Below are 24,267 nucleotides of genomic sequence, written 5' to 3'. Positions count from 1 at the left end.
TACCCACTTCGAGGATTATCATATCAAATCAAACAATTGGTATCGAGCTTGTTTGTGTAGAACTTTTTTTTTTTTTTTTTTTTTTTTTTTATAAACTTTATTGTTTGAGCTTATGACAAATTTAGGAGTCACCCATGATATTATTGAAGGAGAGTCTACCTCTAGGCCTCCTTATTTTGATGGGTCAAATTATGGTTATTGGAAGATTAGAATGAAAATTTATTTACAATCGATTGATTATAGTTTATGGTTAAATGTCGTTAAAGGTCCTTACGTTCCAATGAAAAATGTTAATAATACTAAAGTGCCTAAATTAGAAGATGAATTCGATGAGTATGATATGAAAAAATGTTCTCTTAATGCTAGAGCTATACATTATTTGTATTGTGCTCTGAGTAATGATGAATTTAATAGAGTATTGATGTGTTCTTCTGCAAGTGAAATTTGGAAAACTCTTGAATTAATTCACGAGAAAACAAATCAAGTTAAAGAAACACAAATTAGCATGTTAGTTCATAATTAACGAACACTTTAAAATGGATGTACATGAGTCTATTGAGGAAATGTTTACTAGATTTATTAATATTATAAATTCTTTGAAAAAACTTGGCAAAATTTATTCTGCCTCCGAAAATGTCTCGAAAATTCTTAGGTCTCTACCTAAAAATTGGGAGACAAAAGTGACGCATATTCAAAATGCAAACGATCTTACAAAACTTACTTTGGAAGAACTCATCGGTTCTCTCGTGACACATGAGATTATCATGAAGGAACACATGAAGAAGGAATCCAACAAGAAGAAAAGTATTGTTTCAAAGACCATCTTAGAAGTTGATTCCGAAGATGAGGAAATCCTCGATGAAGAAGATGTTGCCTATTTGACACTTAAATATAAAAATTTCGTCGAGAGAAAGAAACAACTCAAGAGACATATCTTCAGCCAAAGAGAGTCGGTCAAAATGTGAAAATAGCACAAATGATGTGATAAGTAAGACAAATCATATTAAAATAAATTGTCATCTCACCGAATCATCATGAAAGCTACTTGAGATGATAACGATGAGAGTAGAAGCGAGAACAACTATTAGTTCGACCATTCAAGATGAGGATTGACTTGTCAATAAATATATCTATCGAACTATACTCGAATTCAATTTCAAAAATTCGAAGAACAAACTTATCATACTATTTGTAACAGATTTTAAACATTTAAACACACAGATCTAGAATGATTTTAAATCAAATAAATCTAAATATTTTTTGGAAATCATTTTTAAGAAGAAAAAAAAATGTTCATCACATCTAGTCAGAGTACTCACATGTAATTGAAAGGGAAGTAGAAGCGCAGCCATAACAAAAGACCTTCACTTTTGAGCTTTATCCACCAGAAAGTATGTCGTTCAATGATCAATTCTCTTTACAAATACTCTGTATTCACCACTCAAATGTTTAAACACAGTCATCATATGCTTCAATCGACTCGTATTTACGAATGTACCGATCCGTTTTCCAATTCGAAACAAAATAACAGAGATCAAAAAAATGCAAAAGCTCAAGGCTAGATGTGTTGACTTCCAAAACCAGATCTATTGAATTCTTAAGCTAGTTTTTTGTAACTCACCTGTCAATCGAGGCACAAGCAGCATTTGATTAAATGGTTTCAAGGAACTGACCGAAACTCGGGTACTTAGGCTCCCAGCCTATTTCTGCTCGAGTCTTCGAGTTGTTCAATCTCTTTCCTAAAGGATCCTTGGTTCCTGAAAATTCATGTCATTCATGTATAATCATTGGTGAAAGTAAAAGAAGGGTAAATAATGCATAAGATTAGTAGAAGCCTTTTTCTGAGTCATATAAGCATGCAAAACACAATAAAAGGAGTAAAAGAAAGGCTTTACCAGTAAAGCCTTCGAACTTTTTACTGAACTTCCCACTCTTCATCATCAGGTCCATGATTTCTTGCCTGGGATCATGAGAAGTTCTAATCAAATTTCTTTCCTTCCACTGCTTTAATTATAAAGTTTTGAAGTATTGGGGATTTTTATCTTCAACTAGCAGTAGAAGAAGGATTAACCTGGACAAAGGATGATTATCACAACCTAAGAAAATCCGTCCACGAAGTTTTTTCTTAAGAATAGCCACGGAGAGAGAAGCAGCATCCTGCTCGATAAAAGCACAACTAAGGGGTGCATGATAAATAAGAGAATCAGTGTAACAACACAAGCCCACCGCTAACATATATTGTCCGCTTTAGCCCGTTACATATCGCCATCAGTCTCACAGTTTTAAAACGCGTCTACTTGGAAGAGGTTTCCACACCCTTATGATGAATGTTTCGTTTCCCTCTTCAACCGATTTGGGATCTCACAATCCACCCCCTTGGGAGCCCAGCGTCCTCACTGGCACACTACCCAGTGTTTGGCTCTGATACCATTTGTAACAGCATAAGCCCACCGTTAACAAATATTGTCCGCTTTGGCCCCTTACGTATCGACGTCAGCCTCACAATTTTAAAACACGTCTACTAGGGAGAGGTTTCCACACCTTTATAAGGAATGTTTCGTTCCCCTCTCCAACCGACGTGGGATTTCACAATCAGCCATGTCAAATTCTCAAATTACAAATTATCCAACTTCATGAACTACATGAGAATAGTGAGAGCAACATAAATTTCATCATCACTCAAGGAGATGCCCAGTTCGTTAGAAAGGAATGGAATGATACAAAAGTGGAAAAGGAATAAGAATAAATGCAGTTGCTGAAATAAATTAGTGCATTAATGAATCAAATACTTTGTTTGACCTCATAAAATTTCAGATCAATCAAATTTGTCACTCAAGGGAAAATAGTAACAGTGATGAATGGGAAGTTCAAAGACATTTCAGAATCATCTGTGAGACCATCAAGATATACAGTGTAGTTCTGTATGTTTAAATGGTTCGGGTTTGAGTGAAAACACTTGGAGATTCCAAAGAATTCATATACTTGGTTCTTTTATCCTCTAACCGATCCATGTAATCTTATATTGAATCTAATTATGTATGCAGAGAGAGCCAAGAGGAGTAACTAAGTCATGGTTTTAAAAGATAATTGAACTTCCATAAGCAGAATAATAACAAATAAATGAACATTTCCAAACCTCATAATGAATAAGATTCAGGATATGATCAGGACGCAGATCAACTGTCCCCTTCTCTAACCAATAAGAATGTGCCCCTCTATCTGCTTTGTAGAGTCCAGCCAATCGAAGAACGCAACCACCAACCTCGATTACTACCTTTTCTGATTTCAGGAGGACATCGGTCCTAGGGCTCCTCCCGATTGGTACGACTGGACTGTCCTGTATCCATGAATAAGAGAAAACTTCTGTTCAACATTATTCCAATATAAAGGAAAGGTTGTAAGATAAGTGATACCCACCTCATCACATGGTCCATTGTCATTGCAATCATATGGTGCGGAACTTGAAGTAAAAAGAAAGGAACCCTCACCATTCCAACTTGATGTAGCCAGTCTGATTGATCAATCAAACAAAATATTTTTAATGATAAACACAAGGTCGGTCCAAGCCCACCACTATCAGATATTGTCTGCTTTGGCTTTCCTTTTCGGATTTACCCTCGAGGTTTCTAAAACGCATCTACTAAGGAGAGGTTTCCACACCCTTATAAGGAATGCTTTGTTCCCTCTCCAACTAACGTGGGATCTCACAAAAGATCCCAAAAGATATTTGGGAAGTACATGTAGAACTTGAATCTCTCCTTCACCATGTTTCAAAAACAGACATTACCTTGTAAAGCAAAATCAAATAAAGTTTAAAATACAAGTTTAGTCAGTTGTATCCCAAAGGATCCAATATTTTTTGAAATTGTCTAATGGGTCATTGAATTTTCATATTCATATTCATCAAATTTTGGAGTTTGGATGGGGAATCGGTTCGAGACAATCTGCTAAGAATAAAGCTGCAGTTCCTTCAAGAAGATAATAGGAAGCTCATAAAATTTGAAAGATAAAACAAATTGAATATCATTTCTGCCATGTATTTCCAATGAATTCCATGTTTTCTAATCACCTGACATCACCGGGATAGTCCGATGTTCGGGAGGGAGGAGCGCAGAAAATCACATAAGGAAAACGACGAGCCGCATCGCCTCCCTTCAAAGAGGGTTGAATCCCTAATTGGATCAACTCGTCATGGTGATCCACTGTGACAGTCTGCCCATGAACTTCACATCCCGGATGTTCCTGCTCAATTTACACAAGCAACAAGATCCTGTTATAAATGTAACGGTGAAACAAGTACACCTAGAGCTAAAATCCGCCAATATCTCAGAGATTCAATGGCTATTAATACCTCCCGCCATTTCTGCGCCACTAAGCGGCCAAGAACTCCTGGACCGATTATAAGCAAATCATGCGCTCCAATCAGACCAGACGTGGAAGTCCCCAATCTCTCCTCGGAAGCACCTTCATTGCAAAACTAAAGATCAATCACAATGTTCGTAGACGAATGAAATTAATTACCTGTTCAATTGCAATGACGAACCAGTGGTCGAAGATGCAGAAACTTGAAGAGGAGCAGCCATTTTAGGGCGTCCAATTCTGGAATTGAGGTGTCTGAAGTACAAATTGAAGCGTCTGGAAGTGAGGTGCTCCAAGGAACAGGAAGATCGCGGCTGCGACCTGGAGAAGTGAACAAGTGGAGTGTGAGGTCCGCAAGAAGAGAAGCAGGTAATCGCTTCCATGCGAATTCAGGCGTGCTCCTCGAGGTAGAAGATAATTGCCGTACTGTCGATCCGCAAACAGGAAAAGGGGAATGGTGGAGATGTGCGATAATGGAGAGAGTTTTATTTTTTATTTTTTAATAATATCTTTAAATTTTTATAAAAAAAAATTAAATATAGAATTTTCAAAACGGTTTTAAAATGCTGTGGAAATAATTAATATTTTATTTTTAAAATATCCCTAAATTTAAAAAAATAACTTTTAATTTTAAGAATGTTTTAGAAATATTTGAATTTTTTAAAAAATAATAAAATTATTAAAAAAATTATTAAAAAATTTAAGAATGTTTTAGAAATATTTGAAATTTAAAAAAAAAAAAATTAAGTATTAAAATTTTCAATTTAATACTAATTGTTAGACAAACACGACTCTCCACGCATAAGGCCTAGATTAGCCCTAAATTAGCCGATGTGGGACTTCCATCATCCAACACCTAGAGGCCTCATACTAGTGTAGTTAGTATTTCTCACTTATAAACTCATGATCACAAAAGGCCTCATACCAATGGAATTAGTATTCCTCACTTCCTTCCTCACTTATAAACCCATGATCATTCCCTAAATTAGCCGAGGTGGGACTTCCATCATCCAACACTAATAACGATATTTTTTAGACTTTTTTCTTTAATATTTATAATTTCCATCTATAATTAATTAACTAATTATATATATATATATATATATATTTTTTTTTTGTTTGTTAAGTTTAAGATATTATTAACATTTTTTTAAGTCTAGGGTTAAAAGTTTAAAATTATTTTTATTAATTTAGTATTTTATATATATTTAAATAAATTTAAATTATATTGGAAATTCTCATAAATTATATTAAAGTTTTAGACATAATTGGAGCTGTCGTTACCGACCAAAATGTAAACAGTCTAGTTTAAATTGGTATGAGTTACATCGATTTATATATTTTTCAAACATTAAATTAACATTTACTTGTAAATCACATTTGAGTGTCTTAGAAAGAATAAATAATTTAACTAAATAAAAATAAATTAACCAATAAAGATATTAATGTAATAAAATTGTTAAAAATAATTTAAATAATATAAAATTCACAATTATTTATAATCTAAATCTAAAAGGTAAGGACAAAGTCGTAATTTCACCTAAAAGTCAAACAAATTCTCGAAAGGAACGGTTCACCATAAAAGGAGATGGATTCATAAATTCAGCAGTCAACAATGGCGCCAAATTTCAAACGCTCTGCAAAATTGGCAGGAATCGAAATCTCAGAACGAGACAACACAGATCAAGTACCAACACTACCACTCCCTCACGTTTCCTTTCCTTCTTTATGCACTATGTGGCGCCTTCAATGCCTTCCAACGCATCCAATTCCAAGCCCTAATTTCAACGCCTTCTGCAATTCCATCGCCTATGAATATGTTTCCTCCTCACATTCTCCAATTTCGACTTCAATTTCTCTTCGCTCTACGAATTTTTACTGCAGGAAGCGAATTGACTGCCAATGGACGGCCAGAGGAAGGCCGGATTCGGCGTATCGGACGGATCGGAGACGACGACGACGGCTAGGTTTTGTGATTTGATTTTGAGATTTGTGGCGATGATTTTGACTTTGGCTGCTGCTGTCGTTATCGGCGTCGATAAGCAGGCGAAAACGGTGTCGCTTCAACTCACCGCCGCGTTGCCGCCGCTGCGCATTCCTGTTACTGCACGATGGCATTATTCATCTGCCTTCGTGTGAGTTTTATTTTCCAGTGGATTTTTCGTTTATAAAACTCGAGATAATATATATATATATATATATATATTTGCCATTTTAATTATTTAATAATGTTTTTTTTTAATATTTTTCAATATTCATAAATTTAAAGCCTACCCCTTACTATTTGAAAGATTCTCTGGTCATTTCCTAACAGAAAAAATAGTTAAATTTTGTTTTTTCGTTTAATATTTTTTTTTTTATATTTCATTTTTTTTAAATGTCTATTTAATTCGTGGAATTAAGATAAGTGCATACATAAATATATATATATGCTCATTTTTGTATATATATCAAAATTTGGGCACAAAACTGTATATTCGGAATATTATGTTTTAATATTAAATTTGAGTTTTTTGAAATTATGTTAAAAGATCTTATAAAATATTATTGAATTTCATACTATATTTTATTTTTATTAAAATTTTTAACGAATTTATATATATATATATATATATATATATATATATATATATATACTATATTTTATTTTTGTAATACAAATTATATTAAAAATTAAAAATTATCATTAAAGTTTTTAACGATATATATATAGAATTAAAACTAATAATTGTATCAATTAAATTTCATTTTAAAATGTATTATTTTCATAAATAGGAGAGAATAATAATTTTATTTAGGTGATTTTGTCGGGTTTATATAGAACTGAGTGAAATTATGTATGAATTACTAACCAATAGTGATTTCGAATAATAAATGGATTTTTTTTTCCTTTTTTATTTAGGTATTTTGTGGTGGTAAATGCAATAGCATGTTCATACGCAGCCTTCTCGCTGGTTCTTTCAGCCGTAATCAAAGGCAAAGGCAGAAGAAGCTTTATAAGATCCGCGATCACCGTGATGGACCTTCTGACGGTGGCGCTGCTGTTTTCCGGCTTCGGAGCCGCCGCCGCCGTCGGCGTCATCGGCCTGAAAGGGAATTCACATCTTAATTGGAATAAAATTTGCGATGTCTTTGGAAGATTCTGTGGCCAAGGAGCTGCTTCCCTTCTCCTCTCACTGCTTGGAGCGACGTCGTTTCTCTCTCTTGCTGTGCTTTCTGCTTTGAGGCTTCCAAGGGGATCCAATTGAGAACAAGAAATAAATAAATAAATAAAGCCTTTTCAATTTTAAATCTTCCTCGATAGTGTAAAATTTGGTGTTGTTTTTGTTAGGTTAAATCAGATATCTTATATGGAAAACGTGTTATCTTAGAGTATACATCGGGACTATGCTTGAGATTTGAGCTATGGATTGAACGTGTCATTATTGTCAACCCGAGCATAATTTACTTACAAATTAAGGTAAATACCTTGGATAAACAGGTCAAGGATTCAAGTCTTTTGTCTCTCCTAAGGACTTAAAATGAGCTATAAATACATCCTTAAAATGAGTGAGTTGACTTTCTCGATAATAAAACCTTTGACTTTTGTATTCATTTGGTCAAATCTTATTCAACTCCATCAAATCTCAATTTTATCTTATTCAACTCAGGTAAATATAAAACGAGAAACTTTCAATGAAATTAAATTTAGTATTATTCCATATATTATCATATTGATTAATTAATCAAATAAAATAAAAATAAATGAATATGTTACATTAAACATTAATTTATAATTTAAGTTATGGAAATGTTTATATTAAATAGTTAATAAATCTGTTAATTAAAATTTATTAAATCTGAGTAATATATTGATATTTAATAATTAATTATAATTAAACAATGAACGTAAAAATCTCACCATTAAAAATTCAATATAAGATAGATGTTTAAGTTTACGAGATAATAATATCTCGAATTTTAAAAAATAATTTTTTTAAAGTAAATATTTATTTTTCCCACACGTGAAATTCGTGCCAATTTGCTACACGTGCCGTCAATCTCAGTGGTGGCAAATTTCCTCTCATCTTTCTATTTCTCTCGTTTTTATAATTTTTAATAGAAAATTGAATTTTATAAATTGTCAAATTAAATTCTTAATTTTTTTTTATTTCGTGTTTTAATAAATTTAACCTTTTGAAAAAATTACTGAGAGCTTATGGATTTTTTTGCACAAAAAAAAAAAATAATAATAATCAATTAATTTAAAAGGATTTATAAAAATATTTTAAAATTGAAATAAATACAAAACTAGGACTGTTCACTAAAAAATTTAAATTCCATCTTGGAGTGGTTGAATATAAATTGTGTCACACCAACATCTAAATCTGAATTAATTAATGACATTAATTAGTATACCCCCCACAAAATTATAATAATATCTTCCAAATTTGGGAAAAAATAAAAATATAAAACCCCTTTTATAACATCTTTTTATTATTATTATTTTAGAACATTCCATATTAACTAAATTTGAAAAATAAAAATTCTAATTAAATGATTTTTAATTTTTTCAAACTTTTAATATTTATAATTTTGAAACTCAATTTTTTTTAAACGTAAAAAGAAATTAAGAACTCAAAACGTCAATTCAAACAAGTTATTCGTCCTGATTTTAAAAGGAAACATTTTGTCTTATCTCGTATTTTATATTATTTTTTTCAATACTAATAAATTTACTTATACTAATCAAAATAGTCACGTTTTAAATTAAATATTATATATAAAACATTATATATAATCAAAATATGTTTAGAAAGTAAAAATATATATATATATATAAAAATGAATGTATAAATTAAAATTATATTGATTAAAATAGAGGCAATATTTAATTTAACTAAAATTATTATAAAAAAAAAAACAATTTTATATTAAAGAAAATATCAACAAGTAGTTTTTTCCGTACGAAAAAAAGGAGACAGCCTGACTGAGAGATGACTCAGCATTCAGACTCAGCCCCTGTATGTGTGCCACGTGTAAGCCAATCCAAAAGGGCATTTTTGTAATTTCCATTGTGAAGAGTAAAAATGAAACAGTTTGGATAAGTGGATAAGATTGTAGGAAAAGGGCAATTTCCAAAAATAAAATAAATAAATAATTCTTTTTGAAAAAACCGCGCAAAAAGGCAACCATGATTTAATTAATAAAATAAATGGCTTTTTTTCAAAAGGGAGTTGTTTTGGGCCCCACATTCAATAGTCGATGACAAGTCATCAAATTATTTAGAATAAATTATAATAAAATTATTATAATTTAAGGGTATAATTGAAATAAAAAAAAATTTACAATAAAAAATTTGAGGGCTATTTTGAAATAAAAATTTCAAAATTTAAGGGTATAATTGAAATAATAAAATTTGTGAAGGCTAGTTTAAAATAAAAATTTCAAAATTTAAGGTTATAATTAAAATAATAAAAATTTTGAGGGCTATTTTGAAATAAAAATTTCAAAATTTAAGGGTAAAATTAGAATAATTCCAAAATTTGGGAGTATTTTTGATAATTTAGGAAACTAAAAACCCTATTTTAATTATATCCAATGGTCGTAATCTTGTGGTTAATATGTTATCATTTTTAAAATGGAAACTTTTTTTTTTTTTTTAAGTTCTAATGGACAAAAAATGGTAATTACGCGGCACAACTTTGGCCTTCTGAAATTCCGCCACGTGGCAGGTCAATTTCTTACTTTTTCCTTTTGGTTTCCCTTTTTCCTTTTTCTTCTCCCTTTTTTTTCTCTGTCAATGGCGTTTTCTTATATATAAATTCAATCTCTCTTGATTTGTTCTTCATTTTAAGAGCTTCGTTTTACCTTTTTTGCGAAAGCTATCATAATTTTTTTTTTTTTTCTCTTGTTCTTTGAGAGTCTTTATTTTTGGATTTCGGAATTGTTTTTCTGTTTTTTTGGTTTCGGATTTCATTCGGTTCGCGTGTGAATTTTTTGGTGGATTTTTGTTTGAATTTTCCGTTTCATTCTTCTTCCCGAATATGGAGGTTTCGGTGATTGGAAAATGTCAGGCGAAGATCGCAGGAGCCGATTTTGTTGACAGGGAGGTAGGGTTTTTCAATTCGAAAGTAGATAGTAAGATTCTTTTGTCGAAGATCTGTTTCATGAGAAGTTCGAGGTGCGAAAGGTCGAGAATCCGATTATCGACGAAATCCGTGCAGATGGAACCAGTTCAGTCTCAAAACGTCGATGTTGGAAGAAGATCCAAATCTGTAAGTACTATTTTGCTCCCTTATTTTCAATGATTTTTTCCCCTTCGATATCCTCCTGTTTGGTTGCTGCGAAGCCTTGAATCTTTAAGCCATTAGATTACTGGATAATGCTTACTTTTAAATTAGTGGCTGAAGACAAGAATCCTGATCTTTCGTTGCCTTTTTGTGATCTTTTGGATTTAAATTTTCAATTTATGAACGGATATGATTAGATCTCACTGAGTTTGGTTGTTTATATTAAATGAAGGCTAACCACGAAGGCTTCTCGATATTCTCCTTCTCTTGTAGATTTAGAAATTGACATGAACTAATAAAGAATTGTTCAATGTTAATGGAGAGTTTGAACAGAGTACTTCCTATCATGATATAGCTATTATTATCGATAGTTAATGATTCACGTTGACTAAGAAGTCAGGAAGATCCAGAGATATAATTATGAACTACAATTTTTTTTTGGATAAAAAAACAATTTCATCTATGAAATTTACAAAATGATGGACAAATCCATGGTGATAACAAAAGGCTTTTCCAATTAGAAGCGAGGAATGCTTAAATAAGTGAGGATTATGTGCCCATTGATGCCTTTATTATATAACTTTTATTGTTCTGTTCTTCATGGTTATTTAGTATTCCAAGTTCACCATATGTTGATTGTGCCTGCTTAAGTTCATCACTGACGAGCTTCTGCTCATTTTTTTTGCAGCTTGAGGGGGTGAAATTGTATGTTGGATTGCCATTAGATGCAGTTTCTCCCTGCAATGCAGGTAACCATTCAAGGGCAATTGCAGCTGGCCTTAAGGCTTTGAAACTGCTTGGCGTAGAAGGTGTCGAGCTTCCGGTGTGGTGGGGAATTGTCGAGAACGAAACCATGGGGAAATATGAATGGTCCGGCTATCTCGCCCTTGCGGAGATGGTTCGAAATGCAGATCTCAAACTACATGTTTCATTCTGCTTCCATGCATCTAACCAACCAAGAATTCCTCTTCCTGAATGGGTCTCGAAGATCGGTGAATCCGAACCTAACGTTTACTTCACCGATCGTTGCAGGCAGCAATACAAAGATTGTCTATCACTCTCTGTTGATAACCTTCCTGTCCTGAATGGGAAGACTCCGATCCAAGTTTACCGTGAATTTTGTGAGAGCTTCAAGTCTTCATTCTCAAAATTCTTCGACTGTACAATCTCAGTAAGAACCGTTCGTTCTTAGATTGTATCCATTAGCCTCCATTTTTAATGGTTTGATTTGGGTTCTAATACTTTATGTTGCCTTTTGATCTATTTCAGGGTATCTCCATGAGTCTTGGACCCGATGGCGAGCTTCGATATCCTTCCCAGCGACAACTAGAGTCACATGGAGTCGGAGAATTTCAGTGCTATGATGAAAACATGCTTAGCATTCTTAAGCAACACGCCGAAGCAAGCGGGAATCCTTTATATGGACTTGGAGGTCCTCACGATGCTCCGAGTTATAACGAAACGCCAAACTCGAACAATTTCTTCAAAGATCTTGATGGTTCTTGGGAGTCTCACTATGGTGATTTCTTCCTTTCCTGGTATTCTGCCGAGCTAATTGCCCATGGCGATCGCCTTCTCTCTCTCGCCTCCTCCGTCTTTCGCAACACGAAAGCAAGCATTCATGGGAAGGTTCCATTGATGCATTCTTGGTACAAAACTAGATCACACCCCAGTGAATTAACAGCCGGCTACTACAATACTTCCAACAGAGATGGATACGAGGCTGTCGCCGAAATGTTTGCCAGGAACTCGAGCAAAATGATCTTACCTGGAATGGACCTATCAGATCAACTTCATCCTCAAGAATTGCTATCAAGCCCCGAGTCCTTAATAGCACAAATCAAGTCAGCTAGCAGAAAGCACGGCGTAATATTGTCGGGACAAAACTCATCCAATTCGGAAGCTCCGAGGAACTTCGATCGGATAAAGAAGAATTTGGAAGGGGAGAGTGTGGAATTGTTCACATACCAGAGAATGGGAGCTTACTTCTTCTCCCCAGAGCACTTCCCGTCGTTTGCTGAATTCGTTCGAAGTGTTCATCAACTCGAACTGCATTCAGATGATCTTCCCATCGACGGGGAAGAAGAAGACACCGCCGAGACGCCATGTGCCAGTCCCGTGTCCGAAGCACAGATGCAAGCGGCTTAACGGAGGTCGGAGTATCATAGTAATGTAAATATGGAGCGCGTCGGTAAGATCATTGATTAGAAACTGCCTTCTAAAATAATGAGATATTGTTAAGCCATTTCATGTTCGATATTGAGTAGCAAAAGGTGTGAATAAGGTGAGTTCAAGGCTTGAGAATAGTATTTTAGATTGAGGATTTATATATTAAACGTCCTCCAGAGAGCAGCTCTGTATATGCTTTATAAGATTCTGGTCTGGTTTGAAGCAAGAAATACTTCAAGATTATCATAGTTTCGTATGTAAAATTTCAGTGATTTAAATAATTTCTTTTGATTTATTATTATCTTTTTTTTCTTTTAATTAAGTTTATTATTTATTTCATCTATAAATTTCAAGATTTTACTACTAAAACTATATGTGATGTCCCACTATATGAGATGTCCCACCTTGGTTGGAGAGGAAAACAAACCACCATTATAGAAACCTTCCTCTAGCAAATGCGTTTTAAAACCTTGAGGGGAAGCTGGAAAGAGAAAATTGAAAGATGACAATATCTGCTAATCGTGAATTTGGGTCGTTACAAATGGTATCAGAGTCGGACATCGGACAATGTGTGCCAGCCTTCTCGCTGTTCCCCGAAGGGGGGTAGACACGAGGTGGTGTGCCAGTAAGGACACTGGGCCCTACAGGAGATAGACACGAGGCGGTGTGCCAGTAAAGACAATGGGCCCCAAAGGGGCAGACACGAGGCAGTGTGCTAGTAAAGACACTGGGCCCCATAGAGGGTGGATTTGGGGGTGGTCCTACATCGATTGGAGGAAGGAAAGAGTGCCAGCGAGGACGCTGGCCCCGAAGGGGGTGGATTGTGATGTAAAGCCTTGAGGGGAAGCCCGAAGATGAGGGACGCTGGACTCGAAGGGGGTGGTCCCATATCGATTGGAGGAAGGAAAGAGTACCAACGAGGACGTTGGCCTCGAAGGGGTGGATTATGATGTAAAGCCTTGAGGGGAAGCCCGAAGAGGGGGACAATATTTGCTAACAGTAAATCTGGGCCGCTATATTAATTAATTATTATGGATTCTTCTATTTTATTTTATTTTATTTTAATAGTAGTTGAAAATATCTGTGCAGCTATATTGAATTGATTAAAAATAATTATGGGTTGGATTATTTTATTTATTGAAAATTAGTTAGAATTATCTAAATTAATTGATTAAAGATAATTATGGATTCTTTTATTTTATTTTATTTTAATAGTAGTCGAAAATTTGTGAGAATTATTTATGGTTAACTATCTTTAACTATCTCAATTTATTTAATTTTAATAGCAGTTGAAAATTTGAAAATTAGTTAGAATTAATTTAATTAACATTTATTTAAAAATTAATATATGACCAAAAAAACAAAAAGTAAAATCTGAAAAAACTAAAATCAAATGAAAATTATACTAAAAATGGACCAAATTAAAATTAAATGCAAAATTAAGAACAAAAATGTCAACACACAAAAAAAAAATTCTAATATTTACTTTTTAAAAAAAATCTAAAATTAAAGATCTAAATTTGTAATCTAATAAATAAAAAAATATTTACTTTTTAAAAAAATCTAAAAGTTAAAGATCTAAATTTGTAATCTAATAAATAAAAAAAATCGCTGATCCTTATTTTTATATGTACCTTCTTTCTTGTCCACTCTCAACTAATTTTAATTTAATTAAGTAATTGAGTAAATAATAATAATAATTTACTCGTATAAAAATACATGTAAATATATTTATAAAATTTGTAAAAAATAGGATAGGGGCAATTCTTAAATTAAAAAAAAAAAAAACAATATTAAACTAAAATATAAATATTTATTAAAAATATTCTGTCTAAATTAATTTAACAGTTGAGATTATAGTAACTAAATAAAATAAACTGAAACTATAAATACCCTACAAAAACAAAGGAACGAAAATGAATAGCTGATTTCAACGGTCAACCACTGCCATTCAACTTCTTCAATTGAAAAATAAAAAATAAAAAATCACTATTTACACGAACTGGAAGAAATATTCACATCATAATCAAATAAAAAGTCTTCAAGAACCATTTATGAGCGATTTTATTGCCAGAAGCCATTAGTGGACCTTCAAACTGAGCATCCCTTCCCTGCATCACAAATTAAACTCAGGACCGATAGTTCTAAACCGTACGGTAATACAATCTATAGAACAGATCGTGTTCGAGTGCAATCTATATAACAGATCGTGTTCGAGTGCAATCTATATAACAGATCGTGTTCGAGTGCAATCTATATAACAGATCGTGTTCGAGTGCAATCTATATAACAGATCGTGTTCGAGTGCAATCTATATAACAGATCGTGTTCGAGTGCAATCTATATAACAGATCGTGTTCGAGTGCAATCTATATAACAGATCGTGTTCGAGTGCAATCTATATAACAGATCGTGTTCGAGTGCAATCTATATAACAGATCGTGTTCGAGTGCAATCTATATAACAGATCGTGTTCGAGTGCAATCTATATAACAGATCGTGTTCGAGTGCAATCTATATAACAGATCGTGTTCGAGTGCAATCTATATAACAGATCGTGTTCGAGTGCAATCTATATAACAGATCGTGTTCGAGTGCAATCTATATAACAGATCGTGTTCGAGTGCAATCTACAGAACAGATCGTGTACGAGTGCAATCTACAGAACAGATCGTGTACGAGTACAATCTACAGAACAGATCGTGTACGAGTACAATCCGCAGAACAGATCGTGTTCGAGTACAATCCACAGAACAGATCGTGTTCGAGTACAATCTATAGAACAGATCGTGTTCGTGTACAATCAATAGAACAGAGTACAATCTATAGAACAGATCATGTTCGAGTCTATAGAACAGATCGTGTTCGAGTACAATCTATAGAACAGATCGTGTTCGAGTACAGTCTATAGAACAGATCGTGTTCGAGTCTATAGAACAGATCGTGTTCGAGTCTATAGAACAGATCGTGTTCGTGTACGAGTACAGTCGCACATCAAGTCGTTCTTACTCTAGTGACATTGTTGAAGTCAATTGACATGGCCATAATCAATGAAAGGGATATCATAAGCACAAAGCATAGTTTATGGAATAAGAATCAATGGTAGATCTTATAGCATGAACATTCAATAAGGAACGGGATATTTCGAGAAAAACAGTTTCGAGTACAAGCAGCGATACCGAACTGTGAACTAATAACATGTCAAACTTGCAAAAAACCGACAATTGAGAACATAATATCATGCAGAGTACATACTGGAAAACAGAATATTTTCGAGCAAAATAGTTTAGGGAGACTAACGAGACCGACGTATTGCAAGGAATAGAGAATACCGGGATAAAACGTATGAATATATGAACTCATTTCATACTCGAATTAAAGAAATCGAAGATAGAATGTGGCTTCTTCTCCTAGTTTGTGCACATGACATTGTGAAGTATGTATATAGCTATAGTATAATAGAGTCTTAGAAATTAATGACAGTTTTACCTGTTAAATGATATGTCTATCATTCACAAGCAATCTTGGTGTCAATGCTGCTGAGGCAGATTGCGAAAGCCAGGAAAGCGGAGATCGGGTAACGATAATCCATTGTGAATAAACCCTTCCCCACTTTTCCAAACTGAAGGATGATCGTGTCATGATCGTCTGTAGGTTGTTCGTCTTCCCTAGATGCGACTAGTTGAAAATTTTTCACAGAAGCAATTGTAACTCTTCCATGAAAGTTTAAACACCAGCATTGAAGCCGCTCGTGCCACCGGGGAGTTTTGTTTCTCAGCATCAATATTCCATCTTCCTGACTGTCCAAAGGTTTAGACATCAAGCTATCCGTATCTGAATTCAACCTCCAAAAAGGGAATGATGGAATCAATTCGATATTCCTCAAAGAAAGCTCGGCCAGCGTGGGAGCAACTCCTCCAGGTTCAACCGCAGAGGGGGGAATGGCGTCCATGACACACTGCATTCTCCTCGGACCCCTGCGTGTTAATCACATGAACTGTTGAGCATTTGCTAGACATCTAAAGAACAAATGCAGTCATCCAGACAAAGAATAACCATAAATCATAAGCCAATTATCCGATAGCATTGGAATTACCTTGATCCCAACACATTTAGTTCATATGAAATGTGAGCAACAGGGTAGTTTCCTGAAGGGACATTGGGTGAAACTTCATTCAGATGCACTGTCCTTGAGGAGCGACTTTGCGGGCTTTTCGTGCTTTCCGTGATCTTGGCTTCGGAACGTGGCGGTTGCTTATCGAAGATTGTGAACTTGGTTCCTAGGAAATTAGATCTTTTCCCAGACAAGGTAAAAAGAAAAAACTCTCAGAAATCTAAAACAAAGATCTAATAATGGCATCAGAAGCCTTCAAGAACAAGCATACCTCAATTTCCCAACAATGGTGTCGCTCCCCTTCGACGAATCCTCAGCACACAAAGAGATATCGTAATCCGTGTAGGTCGATTGCTTCCATTTATGAGCAGCAAGTAGAAATTTACCATCCTCAGTTAGTGCTGTGATTAAGAAATGAACCATTCAGACAAAGCTAGGAAACCTCAATTTAGCATATAAATCACTAACCATTTGTCAAATTGAGGAAGAGATGATAGGTCTGGTTGGAGCTGTTTCGCTTTATGAAACAACGTACAATATGATCCCTTGGACCAGGCTGCAAAAGTACCTCCAGACGTAAAAAGAAAAATCTAGGAGTATGGAGCAGGCTGAAAATGCATTGATCGCAGGATCAATTTTTGCGTACACAAAAACAACATTCAAAACATCTGAATTCAACATCATTCTCGATCAAAAGAAACCGTAAACTTAATGAACAAAAATGGAAGAAACGAAAGCTATAGAACAAAGAAACTTAGGGCAATCCAGCGTACTCTTAAGAGTAAAACACATCATTATAGCAACAACATTCAAATTTCAAATCAGTTCAAAAGCATACCAAATATACCTAAAATCCGCCAAATTAACAACAAGCGCGAAATACTCACTCACCTGCTTGAGAGAGATTGGGAATGTCAACCTGCCGGAAACCTCCAGCGTTAGGACGATCTCCTTAGAAATGATTCGCCAGCTCCGACAAACTCCGGCGCAAGCGACGACACTTTTCCTCAGCGGCCATGAGGCCTCCGACTCCTCGATTCTCATAAAAATATCCCTGAGAAGCTCCGAAGGCATATTGGCCCAACCGCTGTGTTCCAGGTCGTCCCTCGGCTCCGGAGCGGAGCTGTCCTGCACCACAGGGCGGGAACGGGACCTCATATCTAGAAAGAACCTCTTGAGAGACATGGATTGGCCGGATTTCTGTTGGAGAAGACGATGAAGATGGTGTTAATCATAAAAAATGTGCGAGAGACGCCATTGAAGGTGTGTGGATTTAGCTTCGGATCATTGCGAAATGGAACAGAGTGATATAAATGAATCTGAGTCGGGAAAGGATACCATTCTGAAAATTGCAACAGAACGGGTAGCAATTGTTATTGCTCCGAGTTAGCGACGGAAGTGAATATTCAAATAACAATAAATAAATAAATAAAGTATCAATTTATTTATCGTTAAATTACGACTTTGCCCTTTCAACTTTTTATTTTTTAAATATAAATTAATAAAAATATTTCTAAACTCTCAAATTTTTAATAATATTCTTATAAATTTTAAAAAGTATATATACATTTTATATGAAATTACAAAATACCCTTTATTTTTTTAAAAAAAATTAAAAACTCATAAATTTGTAAATTTGGCATTAATATAAAAAATTTAGGATTTTATTATACACAAAATAAAATTAATATATACAATAAAAAAATTTATTTAAAAATGAAATTGTAGATACAATTTTTATGAAAATTTGTTAAGATATATGAAAAAAAAATTAAATAACCATGTTTATTTAACATTATTTTTATATAAAAAAAATAATGAACAAATTTAGATATAGAAATTAATAATTTATTCTTATTATAAAATGAAAATAAAGAAGATTATGAATGGAAGTAATCGATCAGTTGCGAGCCCTCTCGTTGATGTTGAATCACCCTTCCTTTCCTTTCCCTTCACCGGGGTCGGTGAGATCCAATGAAATCAAATCAAATCTCTCAAATAGAGTGAAGTGGTAGTTAGAGAACAGTTGACGGGAAACATCTATTAATTACACCCCTTGCATAGGGTCGGAAAAACGTAAGTGCTAGAAGCCTAGAGCTTAAATTGATACCAGCAAAATTAAAGTTTAAGGTTTAAGTAAATGTCCGTTTAATCTGTGAGTCAGGATCGGGAGGTTTTACCTTAATGGGGCGGAGAATGGAAAAGGGATCGAGAGTGCTTTCTCGTCTTTAGCTAAATTGGTCAAGGATCGAGATTTTTTTGTCCCGTGCAAACCCCGTCTCACTATATATTTCTTGACATATTCAATAAATAAATATTTTTTTTAAGTGAAGACTATGTTGTAATTTTTTTTTAATAAATATATTTAATTTATTAATATATTTAACATTTTTTTATAATAAAAATTATTTGAAATGAGGTTTAAGGTATAATTTTTTAATTTTTTTTTTCTTTCAAAAACAAAATTGGATAGTGCACATGTTACCAAACATGCTTTTCCCCAATTCTCGTCCGACGTCCCACTATACGTGTAACCAAACAGAAATCAAGTGAAGAAGGAGCAGTAGCTGTGTGGAACTGGAATAACAAATGAGCGTGTCCAAACACAATTCGATATAAATTAAGTCCAAAACCTGAACTACGCTACCAAACAAACATCTATAAAAGCGTTTTGTTTGCAATTTGAGGTTTCTCACAGTCTTCGTGCTCTCTTGCTGTAGATTCCATCTCTCTCTCTTTCCCTTTCATCGCATTTTCTTTCAAATCTCAGATCTCTCTGTAAACTCCCTCCATAACGAAAATGTTCTCCATCGCTGGATCTTCGGTTTCCATGCCGTCTATCTCCGCTTCTTTCAAGCACAGTCAGGTAAATCGTTTTTCCTCCGCTTTTTAGTTCGCTTTTAGGACTCTTAGTTGTAAATTCAAGTTACTTTTGCTCGGAACTTTGTTAATTTGGTTCCATGAATCTATTGATTGCGTGCTTTACTTCTGCTGAGTGTTTTCAGGATCTGATATGTTTTCTCGAAACGTATGTGTTTATTCCATGCGATTAAAGTTACAGATTACTGTTTTGGCTACTGAGATTCTTGTTGAGATTGCACGAGATTTTTATTCTTGAAGATTTGACTAGACTACATTCGGTGCACGATGATAGATCTGATTAAGTTATTTCGCGTCCTTGAGTTTTGGCGTCGGATTTGATTGTAGAATCTTTCTTTTAAGATCGAGAAGTTAACTAATTTTCATATTTAACGTGTTATCTTATTTTTAATGCTTCTGCTGCATTTTTCGAGCAGGTGTCTAACGGCAGGATCTCAGGTTTGAAATTAGTTTCGGCGCCTTTAGGCAAGGCCATTTTTCCCTTGCGAAGGAACTTCAGGCAGGGAAGCCTTCAGGTTTGCTGTGCGGTAAGTGCTCTTCTGATGTATTTATTTAATCGTCAGCGTCGTTATCCTTTTAAGTTCTTTCTGTATATAGTACATACTGTTTCAAAACTATTCTTGTTTGCTCATATTATTCTCTCTGAAATTATTGCAACAAATAGGCTAGTAATAACTGAACTCAATTCAACAGCAGGTCATATACTAGATCCCAGTCCTCTTTTATGATATGACATGTGGCTGTTTATTATATGTGATTCTCTCCTTTTCTTTTTGTAGTTTTCTGTTTCTGCAGATTATGATTGTGTGAGACTAGCGGATAAGACTTCCATACACATCAAAAAGTTCGATATAGATAGATGAAAACTGCTAGAACAAATCGGCATACAGATAGCTGCTGTTGTCTGTTTTAGAATTTCCTCATCACATTTTCGTTGACTCTGATAATCTTTCACAATTGTATTCTCATTGATCAGAAACATTACAACTCAGTCTATTTTTAAGACTTTAGACTACTGAATACATCTTGACAACTAACAGAATAACAAAACGAACACTCGACTATGTCATTGTACTCCTAAATGTTATAGATCTCTTTTTTTCTTGCATCCATACGATAATGTTACAGAACTTATGAAACTCTTGGACAGGCTAAACCAGAGACCATGGACAAGGTGGTTAAAATCGTCAAGAAACAGCTTGCTCTAGATGAGGATTCTGTGGTCAATGGAGAATCAAAATTTTCTGAGCTCGGAGCTGATTCTCTCGATACGGTAACAAATGTTCTTCAACGTATTATACTTGTGCAATATACTGTAAAATGGTATCTCATTTTCACTGCAGAAGTATCTACCTCCTTTGATGATCATTTATTTTTTTGTTTTTAAGAATTAAGAATATAAACAATGCTTTCAACCCTGAGTTTCTTTGTTTTGTTATCTTTGGAAACATTGCCAAGTTTTAAAAATTAAAAACAAGTAAAATTTTTCTGTTTTTAGAATTTGACTAAAAATTTAAATCTTACTTTACAAGGGGTGATTGTTGTTTATAAAACGAACCTTTTTTTTTTTCAAAATAAATAACTAAATAGTTATCAAATATAGGTTGGTCTCAGTTATTTTCTATTTTCTTTGTTTGGGTGCCATTTCATTCCATTTGGCGTTTATCATTTGTCAAAAATAGGATCGATTGAACTTTCACTTCTGAGTTTCTTTGTTTGCAAAACATTATCATAGTTTTGAAAATTTTAAAAATAAATTGCAAAAATATGTTTCATTTGTCAAAAATAGGATCGAATGAACTTTCACCCATGAGTTTCTTTGTTTGTAAAACATTATCAAAATTTTGAAAATTTGAAAAATAAATGGCAAAAATATGTTTTTGTTTCTAGAATTTGGTTAACATCCTTTTATTACTATTATGAGAAAACTAGGTCATTTTTTTAAAGGTCTTAGTTATTTTCTATTTTCTTCGGTTGTGTTGTCATTTGATTTCGATTCATGTTTATCGTTTCAAAAATAAAAAATAGGATCGATTGAATTCATTCCATTTTCTAAAAAGGAAAAATGATTTTAAAACCGGAAAACAAGTTTTTAATAATAAATTTCTTTAATTTTTCCAAAATTTTATTTTTAGACACCCAATCTTTCTCTCTTTAGCATATATTCCCTCAAAAATATGTCTCCCCAATTTACTTATTCTCTCTGTACACTTTTTTTTCTTTCTCTAATCATATCTGTCTAGAATTCCTCTTTACTTTTTGAAATTCTCTCCATAACTTCTTATTGTTAAACATATTATAAATATGAGTATAACGTTAATATTTGAAAAGTAAGTATTGTTTGATAAGAAATTATTGTCAAACATGGTTCGCTTTTCCATTTCTTATGTAGCTACCAACCATTTTTGGTTTTTAATAAACATGAAATAGTAACAAAAAAATATAAATAAAAAAGGGTTAGTTTCTGTCGCCTTGTTTCAATGGGGCCGGTTGTAGAAGACGTTAAAAGAAAGAAAATTTGTTTGGCATGATAACCATTTTAAAAGGTTTTCAATTTTATTTTAACTTTTTATATTTAGTATAGAAGGTTAAAATAAAATGTTCTAGAAAATTGGTCATTTATCCATTGAGTTAAGCACAAATTGGCATGCTTTATTCTTTGATAGTATTATATAAACATGAGCTTTCGTGATAATTAGAAAAGTTAATTCATTTAGTCTATTTTTTTCGGCATTTTTCACCCAGCCTCTCCCTTTGGGTTCGCCGGGTCGGATCTTATTTTTATTTATTTATTTTGTGCTTGATGAAGTGTTATTTATTATTTTTTATTTAAAAAAAAAAAGTAAAGGGGAGTGAAAATGAATTTAAATAAGTTATTGAATGGATGTGTAGGTTGAGATAGTGATGGGACTGGAAGAGGCATTTAAGATCAACGTGGAAGAAGAGAGCGCCCAAACCATCACCACCGTCCAAGAGGCCGCCGATATGATCGAGACTATTATTTCAAAGGACGGACCGAAGCCCGCAGCCTAAATCTAATTTCGTAGTTCCGCCCGTATTTTAGATCTCTCTCTCTCTGGATTTTGGTAGCTTCTCTTTCTTTCTTTCTATCCACGTTCTTTTCCTTTTCGAACTTCTTAGAAACGTTTTCTGCGTGGCCTCACTTCCACTTCGTCCTTATTTATATTTTCCTTGATTATTGAGTTTCTGGGAATCCTCCATTTATTTCTTGCTGCTACCATTGCTTCTCTAATTGTTTTCTTATGTCTCATTGGATCAAGATCTACAAGGCTTGATAATTTTTTAGACAAAATTCTTGATCAAACTAAATAAATATTTAACACAAGAATGGTAAATATGAAAAAGCACTATCTTGAGGAGTAGGTTCAGAATCTTTCTTACATACAAAAATATCGAAAATATGAGTCATAATATGTAATTAATTTTGAAGTGAAACCTTTTGTAATACAGTTTAATACAAACAATTACATTGCGAGAAAAACTTCACTTTGGAATAATTTGCCTTGCGAGAAAAACTTCACTTTGGAATAATTTGCCTTTTGAAATCATTTGATAATGTTGGGTTTAAAATTCTGCAAATTTCTAAAAGAATATAACCCCTACAGACAGAAAAAAATAAAATAAAAGCCGAACCTGAACAAATCAAACTGAAAAAAAATGGAAGGGAATAAAAAATAAGCCACAAATTGGTTCACTTTAAGTCCTATTTAATAGAATTTCAACTATAATTTGCCTTTTGAAATCATTTGATAATGTTGGGTTTAAAATTCTGCAAATTTCTAAAAGAATATAACCCCTACAGACAGAAAAAAATAAAATAAAAGCCGAACCTGAACAAATCAAACTGAAAAAAAATGGAAGGGAATAAAAAATAAGCCACAAATTGGTTCACTTTAAGTCCTATTTAATAGAATTTCAACTATTTAATTTTTTATTTAATAGATTATTGATATTATTTTTTTTAAAATAATATCAAGTCCAAAAATTATTAGACACTCAAACCAATTGATAGACAATAAACATAATCAATTTTTTTTAACCAATTAGACACAAAAAAAAAAAAAAAAAAAAAAAAAAAAAAAAAAAAAAAAAAAAAAAAAAAAAAAAAAAGTATACTAGAAGAAATTTTAATAAATAAAAATAGTTAAGGAACTAAATTAGTTGTAACCGCCAATTTTTTTTTTAATTCAAATTAACCATCAATAACCACTTCATTCAATTTACTGCCACCTAATATTCATTAGAACTACTATCTTAGAACAAAGATACGTTGCCAGTGAGCGGGCAGGAGGGAGGGAAGCTTACCTTGACTTCTTGCAACAGCTAAATGCCTTCTTGCAAGTTGCCATAAACAAAACTATATATATATACACACATACATTTAACAGAAAATATTAAAATAGAATGAATAGCTAGATGCAAAAATGATGAGGGACATTTTAAATACTCAGT

General features: G+C 33.3%; 5 protein-coding genes across 6 annotated transcripts; 3 read left to right on the top strand and 2 right to left on the bottom strand.

Moving 5' to 3' along the window:
• Positions 1–1,325: 1,325 nt before the first annotated feature.
• Positions 1,326–4,838, bottom strand: LOC111806565. 2 transcript variants are annotated; one of them, XM_023691933.1, is made up of 9 exons: positions 4,544–4,838; positions 4,352–4,464; positions 4,070–4,242; positions 3,418–3,511; positions 3,137–3,337; positions 2,072–2,157; positions 1,896–1,960; positions 1,622–1,757; positions 1,326–1,428 (listed from the first exon to the last, which is right to left on the bottom strand). In XM_023691933.1, the coding sequence occupies exons 1-8, from the start codon at positions 4,740–4,742 to the stop codon at positions 1,651–1,653; spliced, it is 1,038 nt and encodes a 345-aa protein (XP_023547701.1). In that variant the 5' UTR covers positions 4,743–4,838; the 3' UTR covers positions 1,326–1,428; positions 1,622–1,650. The 2 variants fall into 2 exon arrangements, with proteins under 2 accessions (XP_023547701.1, XP_023547700.1); XM_023691932.1 differs by having other exon boundaries at positions 1,352–1,757.
• A 1,228-nt stretch (positions 4,839–6,066) lies between these two features.
• On the top strand, positions 6,067–7,654 carry LOC111806566 (CASP-like protein 1E1). Its single transcript, XM_023691935.1, has 2 exons — positions 6,067–6,494; positions 7,262–7,654. The coding sequence occupies exons 1-2, from the start codon at positions 6,262–6,264 to the stop codon at positions 7,605–7,607; spliced, it is 579 nt and encodes a 192-aa protein (XP_023547703.1). The 5' UTR covers positions 6,067–6,261; the 3' UTR covers positions 7,608–7,654.
• Positions 7,655–10,176: 2,522 nt separating this feature from the next.
• LOC111806562 (inactive beta-amylase 9-like) lies at positions 10,177–13,095 on the top strand. The gene is made up of 3 exons (XM_023691930.1): positions 10,177–10,616; positions 11,320–11,802; positions 11,901–13,095. Exons 1-3 carry the CDS (start codon positions 10,386–10,388, stop codon positions 12,777–12,779), a joined length of 1,593 nt encoding a protein of 530 aa, XP_023547698.1. The 5' UTR covers positions 10,177–10,385; the 3' UTR covers positions 12,780–13,095.
• A 1,604-nt stretch (positions 13,096–14,699) lies between these two features.
• LOC111806564 (tubby-like F-box protein 3) lies at positions 14,700–18,288 on the bottom strand. Its single transcript, XM_023691931.1, has 6 exons — positions 17,806–18,288; positions 17,383–17,470; positions 17,186–17,315; positions 16,897–17,094; positions 16,290–16,777; positions 14,700–14,911 (listed from the first exon to the last, which is right to left on the bottom strand). Exons 1-5 carry the CDS (start codon positions 18,097–18,099, stop codon positions 16,309–16,311), a joined length of 1,179 nt encoding a protein of 392 aa, XP_023547699.1. The 5' UTR covers positions 18,100–18,288; the 3' UTR covers positions 14,700–14,911; positions 16,290–16,308.
• Positions 18,289–19,551: 1,263 nt separating this feature from the next.
• LOC111806567 (acyl carrier protein 1, chloroplastic-like) lies at positions 19,552–23,027 on the top strand. The gene is made up of 4 exons (XM_023691936.1): positions 19,552–19,780; positions 20,211–20,321; positions 20,945–21,067; positions 22,687–23,027. The coding sequence occupies exons 1-4, from the start codon at positions 19,715–19,717 to the stop codon at positions 22,825–22,827; spliced, it is 441 nt and encodes a 146-aa protein (XP_023547704.1). The 5' UTR covers positions 19,552–19,714; the 3' UTR covers positions 22,828–23,027.
• Positions 23,028–24,267: the final 1,240 nt, after the last annotated feature.

Source organism: Cucurbita pepo, chromosome LG12 (genome assembly GCF_002806865.2).
Source record: "Cucurbita pepo subsp. pepo cultivar mu-cu-16 chromosome LG12, ASM280686v2, whole genome shotgun sequence".
NCBI lineage: Eukaryota > Viridiplantae > Streptophyta > Magnoliopsida > Cucurbitales > Cucurbitaceae > Cucurbita > Cucurbita pepo.
Note: the sequence above shows the minus strand (reverse complement) of the source record. Positions and strands in the feature narration are given on the sequence as shown.